Genomic DNA, 18,491 nt, shown 5'->3' with positions numbered 1-18,491 from the left:
AACTTCTCGTTCCAACAACTGCCATTTTCATGTCATGATTGTATTTTGCTTAATGACTGGGAAAATTAGAATTCCAGCCGTACATTGCGATATGTTGAGATTCTTCCTTATGTATTGATGAGTAATAAGCATGTGCAAATACCTTTTTGAGTAGACTTACAAGTCATTTTGGCATAATGTGGTATAGTTAAATCGCATGGTAATCCTATTTCAAATTTGTGTGCATGTGTATGCACACCTGTGTGGATACTTGTGGAGGCCACGGAATGAGGCCAGGTGTCTTATTTGCTGTGGCTCTGAATGCAGGTTCTCATGTTTATTCAGCAAAGCACTTTATTCATTGAGCCATCTCCCAGACCATATTCTTAGTTGTTTTAAGAAACCTATATGCTGATTTATAGTAGCAACACCAATTGATGCTCCTACCAGCAGTGAATGGGTATTCCTCTTTTCCTACATCTCACCAGAATCTGCTGTCATTTGTTTCTTGATGCTAGACATTCTGACTTGGTGTTGTGGAATCTCAGCATAGTTTAGATCTGCATTTTCCTTATGGCTAAGAATGTTTAACATATTTTAAAATATTTATTGACTTTTTTTCCCCTCTTCTGTCTTTTGAACACTGTCTACTCAGTTGATTAGCCTATTTAAAGATTGGAGGGTGTGTGTGTGTGTGTGTGTGTGTCTATGTGTCTATGTGTGTGCGACAAAAGTTATGTGTGACAAAACTTTTCCTGGGAAGATGTGACATACATATCTACTCACCCTTAGATAGGAAGCCCATGACAAACCAAAGGAAAGATACCACCAAATTCCAGCTTGGTCAACAAATGAACTTTACTGAGCTACTTACAGGAATAGGGGTGAGGTGTTAGTTAGAGGAGCAGAAATAATTCAACGACAGCTGCATCACAAAAGCCCATGGGTGATATGGGTGACAGATCACAACATCTGGGAACCTGTAGCATACTACAACGCCTACAAGCAGCTCAACGGGTAGGAGAGTGCCCTTTCCAAGAGACTCTAAGACTCTAAGGGGCCTAAGACTCCTCCAGGCAGCTCGTTGGCGTTTCCAGGCAGCTGGTCTAGCCCAAGAGTCTTCTTTGCGACTCAGCTTTGCTTAGCCTGAGCGTGACTGCAGGTTTTATTGTTGACCTTGGCAGAGAAGGACCTAGTGAACGTGGTCGGTTTTAGGGACTTCTTGAAGCTCTTCTGAGCTGTTTACCTTTCTGCTTACGGAGCTTCCCTGCAGGATGGAGTGTTTCAATCTTAGAGGAAACTGTTATACAACAGTATGTGTGTAAAGTCACATAAGATTGGGGGGACTTGCAACATTATATGTGCATTCTGGAACTGTCTGTCAACATAAGAGAAAGGAGACTTTAATAAACGTCAGAGGCATGCCAGTACTTGTGTGTTGAAAAGAGATGAATAGTGGGGTCTTGAGAAACAGCAAATATTGAGGTAACTGAATAGCTTTTAGAGGTTAGGATAGATGTACTATTGAGGTTCCAGATACTTCTTGATATGTTCCTGACCAGTGAGGTAAGACAAGTGTGACAAGAAAAAAAAAATCTCAGATTGAGTCTCTAAGAAAAAAAAAATCACAGAATGAGTCTCTAAATTTATTAAGTTTTGCCATATAGGTATGACCAACCAATTTATCTGCCGTCCTTTATTACTCTGTATCCCCATCTAGCTTTGTTTGGCCAAAAGTTCCATGAAGTCAGGGATGTATTCCTGCCACCTACCCTGTCTCCCAACCACCTAGGACCTAGTAGTTGACTGTAGTTCCTTGAGTGCTTGAAGACAGCAAGAAACTATAGAATAGTGGTACTGAGGGTAAAGAAGAGTCGGATGGTCGTCATTCCATCATGAACAGGTTAAGCAGAGACCAGAGGAGAAGAATGGATCTTGTGATTAAAATAACTCTTCTAAGAAGCTGCTTCCTGTTCCTGCTGTGGGGGATTGAACTGGGTAGCACTCTCCGTCACTGAAGCTATATCCTCAGTCCCTTCTGAGAAGGTTCATCACCACAGGAAATGGTTACAGTAGGAGAAAAGAAGTCTTGGCATAGAGTTTGTTTGCGCAGCAAAATCAGTGACTTGTCAAAGAAACAAGTATTCCATTCAAGGGAGAAGTGCACGCTAGAATTGTGAGAGGGTGTGAAGGCATGGTATGCTGGAGAACCAAGCTCAGGTCCTTAGGCTTTGTAGCACAAAGCAGAAACACCTACACAAACACCTACACAAGCCTGCAAATACATGATTTTGAATAAATTGAACTTTTGTTTCAGTATTGGAGATTGAACCTGAGCCCTGCACATTCTTTTTAGGCAAGTGGTCTACCACTGAGGTCAGAGGACTCCTCTTTGAGACTAAACTGTAACCTCTGCCTCATGAGTCTGAGAGGCCTCTGCCAGTGACTTCACGTTCTAAGAGTAAAGCTACCATGTAGTCTGTGGATGAAGGTTGGATTGCATTTCTGCAGCTGCTTGTGTGATGGACTCTAACATGACGGTGACAGTAGCTCCACCTTAGAACTTTGAAGGTGACTGGATGGTGCTGAGTCTGACCTCACAGTTTGCAGATGCTAGGTGCGGAAAGTAACTACTACACCGCAAGGCCAAGTCAGGTAATGTGACTTTCTTCTTTCTCAGTTTTTAAGGAACATGCAAGGGAAAATGCAGCTTTTACTGTACTCCTTGCCAAATGAAATCACAACCACAAACACTATTGTTACCTTGCGAATTCTCACCTCTGACAAAGGGTATGTAAAGTGAAGCTAGTGTCTCATTCATTTGTCTTGCTGTCTGTGGTTTTGAGAAAGGCTGCTATGCAACCTATGATAAACTTGAATGCACTATGATGCTAAAATGACTTTGAACTCTGGATCCACCTATCTCTTCCTCCCAAGAGCTAGGATTACCATCCATGACACCTAACTTGAATCTTTGTCTTTAGCCCCATCTCTGAATCAGAGTATAGCCATCAATGACTTGTTCCTAAATCTCATTGCAGCTTCATATTTACAGCATTAAAAAAGTGGCATTCTAGTGCAGTGTCTCCTCCCCCATTCTTAGTAATAGTTCTTTCCTATATATTCTGTACAGTCAAGCTCATGGAGTTGGACAATTGATTTAATTGTTCCTGAAGTCATCATGTCTTCCTTAATGGTGTCCTCTTGGATGACTCCAAGGGAGTCAAGAAGATGGGAGCCTGCTCTACTCTGGCTGGCAGGATGTGAGAAATGGCTGTCAATATAAATGCTTCTCCTGCTGCTCTTTGGTTGTTTTACCAATCTGAGGGGGAAGATGACCCTGGGATTCTGACTGCTATTATTTCAGAGCAACTGCTCCGTGGATCTAGGAAGGTTAGTTAAATAACTGATGGTGATTAGATACTACCACTGTGAGCCTGTTGGGATACCATTATCCAGTTTTGAAAAGGAGCTTGCAATATGAATACAAAAAGGTTATATTTTTAAATGTAGGTAACTAATATAAGTTGAAAAATAAAATATATGTTGCCTGACCAGGATCTATACAGACTATTGACTTTGGATCTTCTCAAGTGGCATACTTGAGTAACCAATGGCTTAACTTGAGAAAAAGATGACCCCTTTAAAAAAAAAAAGTGGTTATTCACTTTACATTCCAATCATACCTCCCTCCTTTTTCTCCTCCCTATCCCACCCTCCCCTAGTCTTTTCCTCTTCCCCTTCTCTTACTCCTAAGAAAAGGGGAGCCCCTCCCCCAACACATTGCAGCACATCAAGTCACAAGTCACATCAGGACTGAATGCATCCTCTCCAGTTGTGGCCTGGCCAGGGAGGAGTGATCAGAAAGCCAGCAACAGAGTTCATGTCACAGACAGCCCCTGTTCTCTTACTGGGGTTCTGCATGAAGCCCATCAGCTACATCTGAGTAGAGGCCTATGACCAGTCATATAAGCACATACACACAAAGAGAATGGAGAACTAAGAACCTTTGTACTGATCTGGAAAAGTCAGAACCCCTAGTCATAGTAGAACTTGTTCTGATGTCTACTCTATGACTCTATAAATGTCTTGCTGTGAGTGATCCACCCTTCATCCCAGACAGTAAATGTTGAGAGAGAGAAGTTACTCCCAGTGAGGCTTTGATGCTGGAGGGAGAGTAACAAAGCAGAGGAAGTCTGACAGCTGTGAGACTTGTCTTGTCTATTCGTAAAAGGAGGAAGAATAGCAGTAAATCAGCCTGGCAAGTGCATGTCCTTTGGCTATGTAAAGGTGACTGCTAACTTTCATTGAGTGCAGGAAAAACTGTGATGAAGGGCTGCAGAGTGGGAATGTGACCTATAAAGGAAAGGAGAACCTTGTTTTCATAGAAAGGCTCGATACTAACAAGTACATCAAAAACCATACTTTATTTTATGTATAGCAATACAATTTACATATTAAATAACACTATAGTAGAATGATTTGATATAGATTTAAACAGAAGGAAAAAGGGAAAAATTTCAGGTTATAAAACCCCTCCCCCCACAGAACAAATCTTTAAAAAAAAAAATCACTTTTTCCAAAATGGGTCAATGTGACAAATGTATTCAGTGACTAGTCATGTCTAATTGCTATTGCACTAATGGTCAATGGAATTAAAAAGAAAGCCCGACTTTCACAATCACTGCCTCAAAGGAAGAACACAGATTCTTTTGGAATGCAAAGATGGTTTTCGCTACTTCAATACACAGAAGTTTACATATCCACCACAGAAAATTTAAAAAAAAAAAAAACAAAACACAACAACAAAAAACTATGACATAGTTGAAACTAGAAAAAAATTAGCTTTATATGAAAATATAAAATTCTATGATTATATACCATAGATACAAAGCTCCCAGAAGATGCTTACTCAAGCAACAAAATATTTACAGTTTTAATGATTTTAGCTATTTGAAAATGAACTGAAATGAGTCAGCATGAAGGTGGGGTTCTTTAGAAACAATGGCTGCTTGCTAGTTTCAAATGTTCTAACAAAAAAGGAGTCACTACCCCAAATGTTGGAGAGTTACAATATTTTATAAAATTGACTGTCTCCTTTTCTGGAGATGTTTATTTCTTAAAACTCAAGATATTTTTCTTGAAATTAATTATCCTCTGTAGAAAATGCTTCCCTTTGCAAATATTTAACAAAAATACTAAAAACATTTTAACAGCTAAGACAAAAGTAGAGGCCAAATGTCATTATAATTTCGTATATTTTTACCATGCCTTCTTTCTAGCGATAAATAATGCCAATATTGTGTGTTAAATGGTAACTAAGGGGAAGTGCAAAGGGTTATGTCAAACAACTGCTCTAAAGAAAAAAAAGCAGGCATTTTCCCTTCATATAAAAATTTACTGGCACCATTTGAACAGAAAATTTAGAACATAGGAGTTGAAAAATGCATTTTCCAGTATAATTGCAAAAGCCTTAAGACAACTACATTTTGATTACTTTTTCTTATGATAAGTTTGGGTTTCTTTTTTATTTTATTTTATTTTTTGCTTAGAATTAGTAATGTGTATCTTTGGTAAATTGGTATCTATATTTTAATTTTAAATATAGTATATATGCATTTAAGAAAAAGTCATGAGAAGGCAGTTGTGCTGTGTCGTTATAAAACAATTAAGGTTATTTACTAATTTCATTGTCACTCTGGGGGTGAAAACCACCAACCAGACCTCGAACACCAGAACCCTTCTTTCACCTCGAACACTATGACTTTCTTTGACCTTGCTGGACTCTTCTATTCAAAACAGGCTCTCAAAACTCACATAAAGTTTAGGAAAATCCACCAACTACACTGTACTATTCTTGAAACTCAGAAGGAAACATGTATATGTATATGTATATGTATATATGTATATATATATATACACACACATATATATAAATGAAACATTAAAGATGGTATTACAGTTTGAGGTACAAGAAACTTTTCTGATGTGTCTGCTACGTCTCTGATATCCAGCCTGTCCACCTGATCTAATTATATAACAATTCTGCTTTGTTTGGTTTGTGTATTTCATTTCCCTAGAGGTAAAGTCAGAAAAGCAGACAGTGTATCTCATGAACTTGCACTTAACTTTAGCAATGGCTGTATCCTTCCCCTTGCCTGTAAATAGTTCTAACCTTATTATGTCCTTAAGCCATGTGCTTATGTCTTAAAAGAAAACATCTTTGGAACTCTGTGCCTCTGCAAAGATGCAAAAGGTTTTGCCAATAGCAAAGAACAGTTTAGAGAACATACTGTGGTGTGCGTGAGGAGGGAGGGCAGCTGGCGAAAGGCACCCATCCTCGGTGAAGGGTGTGTGGGCCACTTTGGCAAAATGGGCACATAGCACCTGCTCCTCGTCCAGTAGGCTGAGGTCTGCAGGCTCTGCCTCAAGCCTGCTGTAGACATGTAGGCTGCCCACAGAAAGCTTCTAACCCCCTTGATTATGTTTCTGTCCTACTTACGTCTCTCCTTATTCCCTCCTGCTTCTCTCGTTCATGTAAGAGAGTCCCAGAACTGTGGAGAGTATGCAATTCCATAAATGGAACCCTGTGTAAACAGCACAGAAAGTAATACTTGCTATTTGTCTTCTAAACAATGTTACTTTTATTAAGAGAAACTTGAGACCATGAACTCCGACTTGAGTGTTAACTCAGAATGGCAGAGCCACCAAGCATCTAGCTGAAAAGTATTAGCTAATATCACATCAGTGTACAACAATAAGAATCTGCTTAATTGGCTAGGAAACCCTAGCTCTTACCAAGATCTGAAACTTTTCCCTTCATTATTCTCCTCAGCCTCTAAGAGCCATCACATTTCTTATGCTCAGTCCTTCTTTGTATTGTACAAGGTAACACCTCTGGTGGTCCTGGAGGGGTTGACAAATGTGTTTCGTGGCCATTTAGCACGGACACTTTCAGAGACTCTGCTTAGTTGGTCACCATTTCCGAAAGCCAGCCTCCCAGCTCTCTGTGTGTTCTCTCAGGTCACTGTGCACAGACTATCTTTATGGGACTCTACAGGCCTTGCCCATACATTGAAACCCTTGGACTCCTCAGCAGCTCTGGTTCTCCCGCACTTCTGTCACTAGTTCTAGACAAATAACTCAAGAACAAAGCCTTGTCCGCACCGCAATGCTGCCCTGATAGTGACAGCAGCTGCAGGGCCTAATTATAAAGCTTACTGGTACAAAAAGTAAACCAAACCCTGCTCTTCATGGGCCCAATCTTGGGGGATGAATTCAAGTCTGATAGAAGTTGTCCTTCAAAGGGAAACATAAAAAGGAAAATGCAGATCTTGGAAAAGAGCTTAGTGGTTTTTGTTTTGTTTTAAATAAACTCAAACTAAAGTTCTTAATGATGCCCCCAGTGTGTCCGTTATGTGCTATGGGCAGAAAGCAGCTCCAGAGGCTGGAGCCTCCTAAGGGTTCCTAATGACTGTCTTTCACAGATGTGGTTTGCACGTGAACACCCACAACTCTCCTATGAAAACCTACTCTAAAATGGAGAAGCCATCTTTTATTCAAGAACTGAATGCTTTCTGTAAGATCCATATTTCTCTCCCAGTAAGGCCCACTCATCTGTAGGAATTTAGTCCCAAATATATTTCTAATTCAATCTTAAGTAGAGTATATAATTAGGAGATTTATTATGAAACATTTGGCAAAAAAAAAAAAAGAAAAAAAATGCTGTTTATAGGTAGTTTTTCTTAGATTGCTAGAGTAGTTAGTAGGGACTTTTCAAAGACTACACTTAAATTTAAATGCCTATTTTTTTCTCTGTTGTTGTTGCTGCTGTGAGGTATGGTGCTATTTACCAAAAAGCTATAGTGGGTATTAACTAAAGGGTGTCATAAGTAAATTATATAAAATAGAGCCATCCTGATTTTAGGGAGTAGCTACTTTAGAGAGTCAAAATAGAAATAACACACACTGTCCACATGGCTACTGTGAAATCTGTAATACAGAATGATTCTTTATTTTGACACATTTCAACTGTGAATATAACTTGGTAACTAATAAGAGATGTCCACGTGAAACAACTCTTAAGCCCTCTTTCCTTCTCAATGGATTCCTCAACCATTACAAATGGAGCTGACGTTAACAGACCGTCTTAAGGGCTCCCACGAACCTGCTGTCCTGCAAAAGGAAACATGCCCATCCTCTGCACTGAAACAGAAGGCAGAAAGTACTGAACAGTGCCTAAAAGACAGAGGCAGACTGAGAAAAGTACAGTGTTGCCTGCTAGGAAAATGCAATTCCTTTAGAATAATAATAAAACTGAGATTCACTGTCATAACAAAGACCTTCACTGCACGGAACTAAAAAGTAGCATGTATGTGGTCATGGAATGTCACATCAGGGTTCGCTGTAGTATTAGATTATAGGCAGTAACACTGATCAGATAGTGCAAACTAGGTAAAGTTGTGTTTCACTGTGTGAAATGAACAGGTGCAAATGCTCAGTAGGATACCATTAAGACATAAAATGGCAAAAAATAAATATCAAAACTTTTATCAGTGTAAAAAAGTAACTGGGTTATTGTATAACCTAGAGTCTGGCAAAAAAGGCCTCAAAAAAGTTCTGTCTTTACAAGTCTCAGAAGTTTACAAACAAACTGCCCTTTCAGGGGTCCAGTCACACAAGGGACTCCATGCTCTCAGCAGGGTCTGACTCCTCCGCAGTTAGTACAGCACCATTTTTGTCTCCTGTCATGGGACCATTTCCATTTTCTTTAGTGCTGACCAAGCTGAGCATTGCTTTGTAGACAAACTGGTATTGTTCCTGGAAGACAAGAGGAGAGGGTCAGGCATTTTATCTAAGATGGAAATACTGATCAAAATTATAATTCTACAAACCGCTCCCAAAGAGACAAGAATAGCCGACATCTTACCTAAGAAACTTTAAAAGCAACCACTTGAATCCTTAACCACTGAGCTCTACACCTTCTTTGTACCTTCTGGCCTCTGTTGGCATGGAGTCTGTTTCAGTATGGGTGACTCACTAAGGTAAAGGAATATCCCCATTTTTTAACTGGACCAGCCTACTATTAATCAGAGTTTGGTTTTGTTTCTTTAACTACAACATTACTGATATATTGGGATAGATAATTTTGTGTTGGCAGGGGTTGTCTTGTGCATGGTAAGGTGTTTACCAGCAGCCTTGGCCTTATACACTAAATGTAGAGAACCTCTAAACCATTCATAAAACAAGTAAATCTCAGATACTGGCAGATGCCTCCTGGTCGACAATCCTAGTTAAGAACCTCAGGTCTAGAGTGAAAATCTGAGGACCATCTGACTTTGTGTAGGTTTGGCACATATGCAAACTACTTACAATGTCTGTGAATACTCCAGGTCGCATAAGATTGATCATTTTTGCCACCTGGAAGACATCCACAGCATTTTCATTCTCTAGCTGCTGGGACAAGGTGGTAAGGGCACATAGCATTCCTGCAGAAACTGCTCCATACCTGGGGAGGAGAAACAAAAGATGCGCTTCAGATTAATTAATGGACCGCATGTGGTAGAAGGAAAATGTCACCACATACTTTCCTGGGAATTAAGTAGGCTGGGTTGCTGTCTATTCCAGAAGACAGGATGAACTAAGATATTAGACAGGGGGAGGGACTTAGAGGTTTACATAGAAGTGACATTTTTTTATGAATATGAAATGTGTCAAACAGCTCCAATAGAAACTTACCTTGATATCTAATATGAAACAAAAGGTTCAAAAATAGACTTGAGAACATTACAATTTGGGATTGGATAAAATGTATTCCAATGGTGAGAAAAACAAAACAAAACAACAACCCAATGAGAACCTTAACTCTTTCCTATTGGAGAAATAGAAAGTACTACAGGGCCCTCATTTTCAATGCTCTTAAGCATATAAAATGTCCACTTGGTTGGGCCCCTAGCCTTTAATAGCTGAGCTATCTCTTCAATCCTTAAACAGATAAATTGAACTTAAGAAAACCATTCACTGTATAGTGAGTATAGTGAGTGATGTTTTGGTTAACCAAGGCTACATTTACGATGCTCCTGTAATCGGACCATGCAGCTGGGAGCTCACTGCCAGTGGCATCATAACACAGAAACATCCCAGGGCAGCACATCTGTTTGTGTTGATGCTGGTTGAAACAGGCTCCTCTGATGTCACTCACACACGGTTAAAGCAGTCCAGTCATGCTGCAGCATAGAAAAGGTGGCCAGATTTACACTGTGACATCTGTACAACACTAGTCTAACGGCGAGCTTCTAAGAACTTAGTATGAGTGTATGTGGCTCAAAATGGAGTCAGAACTTCTAAAAGTAATTTCACATTTCATTTTAAGTTTCAAAGATAATGCCATGCATAGAAGCCCATCCTCAAACTGAGGGTTACCTGCCCATAATCTTCACAGGTGGGATACTAATTTCTCCTCACTTTAAACTTTTGTGAAGTTCAAGGGTGATTTCCTTGGGGACAAAGCAGGTCCTTATGTTTTTGGCCGTCTGTATTTATTCTTCTGGGCTTCCCTCATTAACAAACTTTGGATACGTCTGTTAGGCTCGTCTCTTTCAAACGGCTTTCTAAGTGATTGTACAGTGTTTCTAGTACACGTTTCAAGCATTTCTTTTTCTCTAGTTTTTATAAACACTGTTTATGGTCATTTCTTTCCCTAGACTTCAGTGCAATTTGGGTGTAAATCAAGGTTATCTCTTAGTTGGGGGAGGTTGTGTTTGAGAATGCTGTCTGTAGCCCAGTACTTTTAAAGATTTTCTTTTATACCTTCTAATTTTATTTTTTATATTTCAAGTGTAGGTTATAGATATCCCCAAACCCATGTACTACAAATTTTCATTTTATATTAATCTCAAAATCCTTAGAATCTTCTGCTGCATTCTATCCCATTTGATATGAATTTTGGAACCAGACTATCAAGGAACAAATGATGTTATTAGGACTTTTACTATATTGCATGAATATACTGATGAGTTTGGGGGAAGCCATGTCTTTTCAGTTTTTAGCTTTCTGTTTCACAGTTGCCTTTTCTCCATTCATTCAGGTCACTTGGGCTTCAGTGTTTCGTTTAGGTCCTTGCCCTGTTTCAGGTCAGTTGCTAAGTTCACAGAATCTCTGTGTCACTTCAGAATGGTCTCTGCTTTTGGTACTGTCTGTCTTCAGTTGATTTATAAATGTGAATTGTGTTGACTTACTGAACTTATAGACAGTCCTGAAGCACAACTCCTGAAACTCTAGTAATTTGTAGTTCTCCAGGTAGTAGGCCACATTTTTGAAGGTTCTCTGGGCAATGGGCAGATAATGCGAGCCTTCACTGTTTACATTCAGTTTGCACTCTGTTATCACTGTTACTGTTGCGAGGTGGTATCAGTGAGAGCTTTGGGGCTCAGGCCCTTGGAGGTCTCTCTCTTACCCACTTTTTGGTAATCACCACTGTGTGCTCTGTGTTTTCTTCTAGTTACATATACCCAGTTAACCTTCCCAAAGAAGCTACCCTGCTGTTACCTTCACTTTATGTGGAAGAGGCATATTCAGGTGAAGTAACTGGCCAAAGAGTCTTACAGTGAGACTATGGCCGAATTTCAGCTTGCAAGTAGAAGTGGCTTAGAATAGAGATGGGCACATATCATGCAAACATGTATGCTTGAATATGCATACCTATGCTTAAGGTTTATTAGCACAAAGCTGTAGGTAAACAGTCTCAAATACTCACTTTATTTCCTTCAAAGTGTATAATCTCTAGCGTTTATCACAGAGCATGTTCAACATTCACAAAGGTACTATAGCACAATGACCTCCCTGTAGCTATCATTCCACTACAAAAACCATCAGCTCTCGGACAGTGTTCTTCTATCTGTTTCCTCCTCCATAAGTACCGAGGTAAAGCTCAGCCATTTCATTTGTAATCAACTTAATATAAGTAATTTATAAAAAGGGAAGAACATAGAAAAACAAACTCAAAAAAACATTTGAGAATTATTTAAGTAAACATGTAAAAATGGAAGAACCCTTTCCACTCTCCTCCTTCCTCATTCTCTAGCGTCACTCCCATCCTCCTCCTTTCCCTACCTGGTAAGATAAACTGTCCCTGTGGAGCCCAGGCTGGCCATGAACCTTTGACCCTACTGCCCAGGCTCCGAGAAGCTGGAATGTAGAAGAAGGTCACTTCCCTGGTATCACCATTGTATCTTCTTTTAGGCCAGGCCTTGTTTATTGCTTACACATTTTTTCTTTGCTACTATTTCATTCTTTTTGCTTTTCACCTGTATTTTAGCAATTTTTATCTGTTTTCCACCTCTAGTTTTTTAAACTGAAAGCCAAGTTTGTTTTTGAACTTCCATAAATGCAGCTTAGGATATGGCCTTTTAGGGGATGTACAGCTTGGTTCTGTTTGAAATTTAATGCTTTGGTCATTATTATTTTGCAGTTTCAATATTGGTTACCCTCTTTAAGTCACAAATTATTCATAAATAATTTTATATGCTACAATTTCAATTTCCATTAATAGGATCTAGAATCTTATTTAACTGTGGATTTCTCATATTAATGTGTTGTGCCAAATAAGTGTGGCTTTGTATTCAGTTTGTAGTGATTTATTTAAATTCATTTTTTGTCAGTTTATATAAATAAGCCATTTGTGCTTCCACAGACTGTCTCTCACACAGTACCCCTTGAGAGCAGGAGTGTCTGTGTCAGCTGAAGCCATGCCCCTGATTGCAGGTATGTCTGTGCCAACACTAGGCAAAGCTCAGCTATTCAGGTTCTCTCCCAATGCCACTTTTCAAATGTCTCGTGACTGTTTCACTTTGGGAACTGGATTCTTCACCGTTTCTGAAACCCTTAACTGCTGTTCTTTGGGTTTTATCTCTCTGTGCATAGCCTCTTAGACATGAGTTAGTTCTCTGTCAGCCAGCCCATTCCACCATGTCCTGTCTCTTTCAATTTTCATAGCAGTATCTTCCATTTTTAGGTGTTAGTTTTGCTAACTGGCTCACAGAGTGCGTTTGTAGTCATTCATAAACTCTTACATTAGCTCTCTAAATTTATTGTTTTCATATCCACTATGATTGCTCTATTTTGATTCCCTATTTTTGTTTTAGTCCTTTCTCTTTGTGCTGTCTTTGTCAGATTCTAAGTTGTACTAGGTTGACTTTATTTTCATACTATCTTGAAAAAGTCATTTGTACTGACTTGGTTGCCTGAAGAAAACTATTTAACCTTTACTTAATTTGTTCTAGTGAAATAATTAAACTTAGGACTCCCCTCTTTATTTTCCTAGCTCTTCTTACAGATTAGCTTTAGTTAGTCAGACAGAACTGTGAAATGACTGCTGTCTGCTGTGGAGTGTGCTTTCATGTGGGAGTATGCTAGCCTTTTTGTGGGCTGCCTTTCCTACCGCTGGCTACATGGCTAGCATTTTAGTCACGAACAGGTGACACACATAACTGTAGCTATAATGGGATGGGCTGTCTCTAGTGTTGTGCAAGGACACCTGTGATGTTTATACATGAGCAAAGACCCTAATGTCACACTTTCCAGAAGTGCCTGAACAGCAAGGCTAAAACATACAGAGAAACTATTGTCAAATGTACATCTAACATTAGAATACAAGAAGAAAGACAAGAGAACAAAGGACATTCTTTTTTAGTGATCATAGTAACTTACAGGCTATATTACCTAAGAGTTGTATACAAATGCACTGACTTTGGAAGTTGGCTTGACATACTTTCTGTAGTTAAAAGTAATGCCGGTTTAGTTTTTTGTTTGTTTGTTTGTTTGTTTTTGGGTTTTTTTTTGCCAATGTACTTGGACTATGTTGATTCTAAAATAGATGGAAGGTCTATGTCTGGTGGGCATAACATCTATGGCTCTAAAAAGTACAATTATTACACCTTTAGAACTGTTTTAAGATCACAGCTGGGGAAGTTGACATGGTATTGGAAGGTACTCTGTATTGGGTACCATCAAAAGAGGAAGGTAAAAACCCAGCTACACACCCTTTGATCTACAGTAGTGACCTGCCTGTAAGATATGCTGGTGCAATAGTGGCATAAAGCCTGTGGGAGTGACCAACCAAAATCTGATTTGATGTAAGGTCCACTTCATGAGATGGAACCCATACCCAACACTGCCTGGATGGCTAAGAACATGAAGACTATCTAGGTCAGGGACCTAGGGGAAACCCAAATATTACTGTTCTATTAAAAGAATTTTGCAACAAAACTCCTAAAGACATTCTGCTATACTCATAGACCAGTGACTTGCTCAGCCATCATCACAGAAGCTTCTTTATGCGGATGAGAACAAATACAGAGACCCAAAGGCAGACAATATGCAGACAGTGATAGGCCTTGAAACAATCAGCCCTAATGCAGTTGTCTCCATCCAGATCCCTCCCCCTCAGGGCTCAGGGAATCCTGCAGAAGAGGAAGCAGAAAGAATGTACGAGCCAGAAGGGATGAAGGACACCAAAGAAACAATGCCTTCTAAACACAACCTTGACTGAAAAAGTGCAGCTGAACTCAGAGACTGAGGCAGCAGAGGTCTGCACTAGGTGGGCTCTTAGAGCTGGGAGATGTAGTTGATTCAGGCTCCCACTCCTAATCCAGAAGCTAGAGCCAAGAGGTGACTACTTACAAATGAAAAATTAGTTTTCTCCAAGGGAGTCTCACTGAAGAAACAAACCACTCTTAAGGATATGCCCCATGCCCAGCAATAGATGGCCAACAGAAAATGAACTAAATTGCATCTTTTGAGATTCTTTATCTTACAATATTGTGTCAGGACATTTCTTTTTTTCTTTTTTGCATATAGTTCTTTTGTGTATATATAGTGGCTTCCAGTTTTGTGTTTCTGTGAGAGTCCTATGTTTACAAGTGTGTCTCTATGCCTACATGTGTTTCTCTTGCATTTTCTTGGGCTCTTTTTCTTCAGTTTGTTTTGTTCTATTGCAATTTGTTTTTATTTTATTGTATCTTATTTAACTTTATTACTCTTCCTTAGCTATCTACTTGTTTTTTTTAAGGAGAGACAAAAAGAAGGTGGATCTGGATGAGAAGGGAAGTGGGGAAGAACTTGGAGGAGATGAGGGGGAAGAAAACATGATCAGAATATAATTGCATGAAAACACTTTGTTTTCAATTAAAAAAAAATAAAGAAAGACCATAACTGAAAATGCTGTCCAGAGTTACAAGGTTGTCACCACGAAGAAGGTAAATTTTTCTTTAAAAGTTGGCAGGGCAGGAAGGAATGTAGAGAGCTACAGCCAAAATCTGCTGCTCTTCAGGGAGGAGTGACAACGCAAAATTAAAAATAATATTAGTTTGTAGTCCAGCATGTACTTCAAGTGCTTGGGAGGCCAAGGAAAGAAGATTGCCAGGTGCTCCAGCTATCCTGGGCTTATATATTGAGACCTGTCTCAAACAATAAGAACAAAACCCATACAAACCGACAAAACTCAAACTCCCCAAATCCAAAACCATATTAAAGTGTGGGGAGTGAATGAAAAGAGAAATTAGGAAAGAACTGAAGTATGGCTGAGGAAGAGGGAGCAGGAGTGACTACTATAAACCCCAGAGGAAGGTGGTGGGGAGTGGGGGTTGGGACGAGGTGGCTTTGAGTCTGAGGCATGGCAGTCTCCTGGGTCTCAGTGACTTCAGTGTCTGACGCTGCCATCTGGTCATTCTTGGTATCTTTTTCGCAGGAAGGTCTGCATTTTCAGTTCACACTAGATCCCATAAATTGTGTGGCTGATTCTAGCAGACACAAAATATAAATCTATCCAGGTTCTAAGCAACTTCCTTCCCTGTGCCTATTTCCCCAAACACAGAGTAAATGTCATAGAATTATTTTCTTGGTGACTCTAAGCAGTCATGACTTGTGGGTGTCTTTGCAGCAGTTGAGGTAGAGACCAGTTAATTGGCTTTATTACCAGACTTAAGTCTTTGCTCTCAAGACCAAATTATAATAATGGCTAAACTTTCACTTATGTAGGCAATTTAAGGTGTTAGGAATTAAAACTGAGAAAAGGTCCTAACAGAAGTCCATGCCTTCTACCAGTCGTGAGTGATGGCTTCATATCATGTCAGGTTAAAGAGATCTGGAGTATATCTGGAAATCTCTTTATACTCATGCCAGACACAGAGTGAACAAGGCAGATGGTCTCATTGTATGTAATATATGTTGTAATATATACATATGTGTGTATACTTGCCATACATACATGCACGTGCGCGCACACACACATATTTAAAACCCTGATCTCCTGGAAAGTCCTTGGAGATAAAACCTACAGGGTTCTCAAACCACACTTTGAGAATTATTAAATGAAACTGGCTTACTTACACAGGAAAATAGCTGTCATTATTTGAGTAAAGCTTTTATTCTACAAACATCTCAAAGGATTATGTGTCATGCGGACATCTTGGGTGGGAGCAGGCTCGCCTCAGAATAGAACGGATTTGAGCAGGTGAATATAGTGTGCCGAGGATGCCATGTATTACTGCTAAGATGTGCCTGTACCCAAGGAAGAAACTGCTTTACTTTTTGGTGAAGAATAGAAGTGCAGTATTTTCCCCTTCTAGAACATATACTCTAGGAACACTTGCAGCCTGGCAAAATTTGACCAATTAAAACACAACCACAATCCTTTTGTACATGTATGTGCACACTAGAAATAACAAAGTATCAAAGATACAGAGAGAAGGAGGTGTTCCCTTTCTGCGTTTGTATGACTCCAGTAAGAACAGCACCCAAATTTAACATACAGAATCAAATACATACTCGTCATGAACAATAGTGGGGCCATCCCGGGTTAAGGCCTCTTCCTTGATGACGTTGATCAGCTCAAAGGTACTGCTTATCGGGGCATCTGGGTTAGGCCATTTGGGACACTGAAAGTGCCGAACTTCCAGTACATAGTCATCCTGCAACCAACATGACAGAATCATAGGTCTCTCTATAATCCATATGTCTAATATTAAACGCCTGATGCCTGCTACCTAGAGAGCATGTGCCATAAAACAAACAAACAACAAAAACCCATCCTCAACAGTGTTAGGTTGCCCAAACTGCACAAGACTGACTTGTTATTAAACATGCCAGTGAATGGTAGGATCTTCTAAATCGGGCAAACGTGAAACAAAACACTTGTAAGGGACATTATGGCCTACTACTCTAACTTTGACTTGTAATAGAAAAGAGAATAAGGAAGGGGCTGAGGTATCATTTAAACTGAGGCTACTTATTCTTATTCTTCTCACAAGATGGCAGTTATTGTATATGAAAATAGTGTTTATTAAAGCATTGTCTTCATAACACATCACAAGGCTTTGTTGCTGATATCAAAGCAAGCAGTATTTCTGTTATATTGAATATCATCTCATACACTGTCTTTATCTTTATGTAAATGCAAGCTGAACAGAGACTGTTACAGCTCACCTTACCCAGCTGAAAAAAGCAAATATTTGAAGGAAGGAAAAACGGAATGCATATATTTAAAATTAAGTCTTATTCAAACAGCTGAGCCTGTCTCGAAGGTAGTGAAATCACTTTATTATTTCTTAAGAGGATGATAAGGGCCCAGATCAGCAATTGTGGAGAGACCGTAGTTTGAAATACCTGTGTAGCTTCAAGGATAAAGTCATGGATGATAATCTGTTCTTCATTGGAGAGGCACAGCCTGTCTTTGCTGATAAGGGTGACAGTGAAGGCCTCACAGTTCATGGATTCTTCTCGACTTGGCCAGTACACAAACTCATCTTCTGCCTTTGGGAACCAGGAAAACAAATCATTTTACAGTGTAATCAAATCTTTGTTTTTCAGTTTTCTTGCAAACTGACTCCTCATGTTTGCATCTCCCAAGCCACTCAAGTTACACTGTAACTTGATTTTATAGAATCATTAACATCTCATCCAGTCATTTTCAATGTTATCGTAGTGTATTATAAAATGTACTCTGATAACAACCCTTTCATAGCACTTCTCTCTTGTCGTAACAACCCAAGCTGCTTCTCTATAGAGGAGGCATCACCCCTAGTTGACGAGTCTGCTGAGTTGTAAGAGAACCAGAGATCAGCTATAGTTCATTTACTTTTGTGATTTTTACAGCTGCTTTACTTTACACTTGATAGTAAATGCAGGATATTTTAAAAATAAATTTTATTGTGTAGTTTTGATGACTAATGCATGATATAAGTAGTAAACTTTACTACATTACAGTCAACTTAATGGACATTCTCACTTTATATATATATATTTACTTTTGCGGCAACAGCTATAATATCATTTACCACAAATGCTAAGTACGGTTCAATCTCATTACTTGTAGTTCTTAGATGGTGCGTGATCTCTCTGTTTATTCTACATATGCACCTGTGCTTTGTGTCCTTTGACCTGCTCCTCACTCCCAGTTACCATCTGTTCACTGTCATTGAACTGTTTTTTTCTTAGTGGGGCTATAGAATGTTTTC

At 39.4% G+C, this 18,491-nt stretch overlaps 1 protein-coding gene across 3 annotated transcripts in view; it reads right to left on the bottom strand.

Annotated features, from left to right (window-relative positions):
• Positions 1–4,387: 4,387 nt before the first annotated feature.
• The window catches only part of Ptprg (protein tyrosine phosphatase receptor type G), a 684,542-nt gene continuing 670,438 nt past the window's right edge, over positions 4,388–18,491 (bottom strand). For all 3 annotated transcript variants that reach the window (XM_060390946.1, XM_060390947.1, XM_021640753.2), the window contains 4 exons: positions 17,641–17,787; positions 16,804–16,946; positions 9,352–9,487; positions 4,388–8,799 (listed from right to left, as the gene is read on the bottom strand). In XM_060390946.1, the coding sequence (XP_060246929.1) occupies positions 8,653–8,799; positions 9,352–9,487; positions 16,804–16,946; positions 17,641–17,787 (573 nt within the window). In that variant the 3' untranslated portion in view covers positions 4,388–8,652. The remainder of the gene's footprint in view (positions 8,800–9,351; positions 9,488–16,803; positions 16,947–17,640; positions 17,788–18,491) is intronic.

Source organism: Meriones unguiculatus, chromosome 9, assembly GCF_030254825.1.
Source record: "Meriones unguiculatus strain TT.TT164.6M chromosome 9, Bangor_MerUng_6.1, whole genome shotgun sequence".
Classification (NCBI taxonomy): domain Eukaryota; kingdom Metazoa; phylum Chordata; class Mammalia; order Rodentia; family Muridae; genus Meriones; species Meriones unguiculatus.
This window is presented reverse-complemented; position numbering and strand designations above follow the sequence as displayed.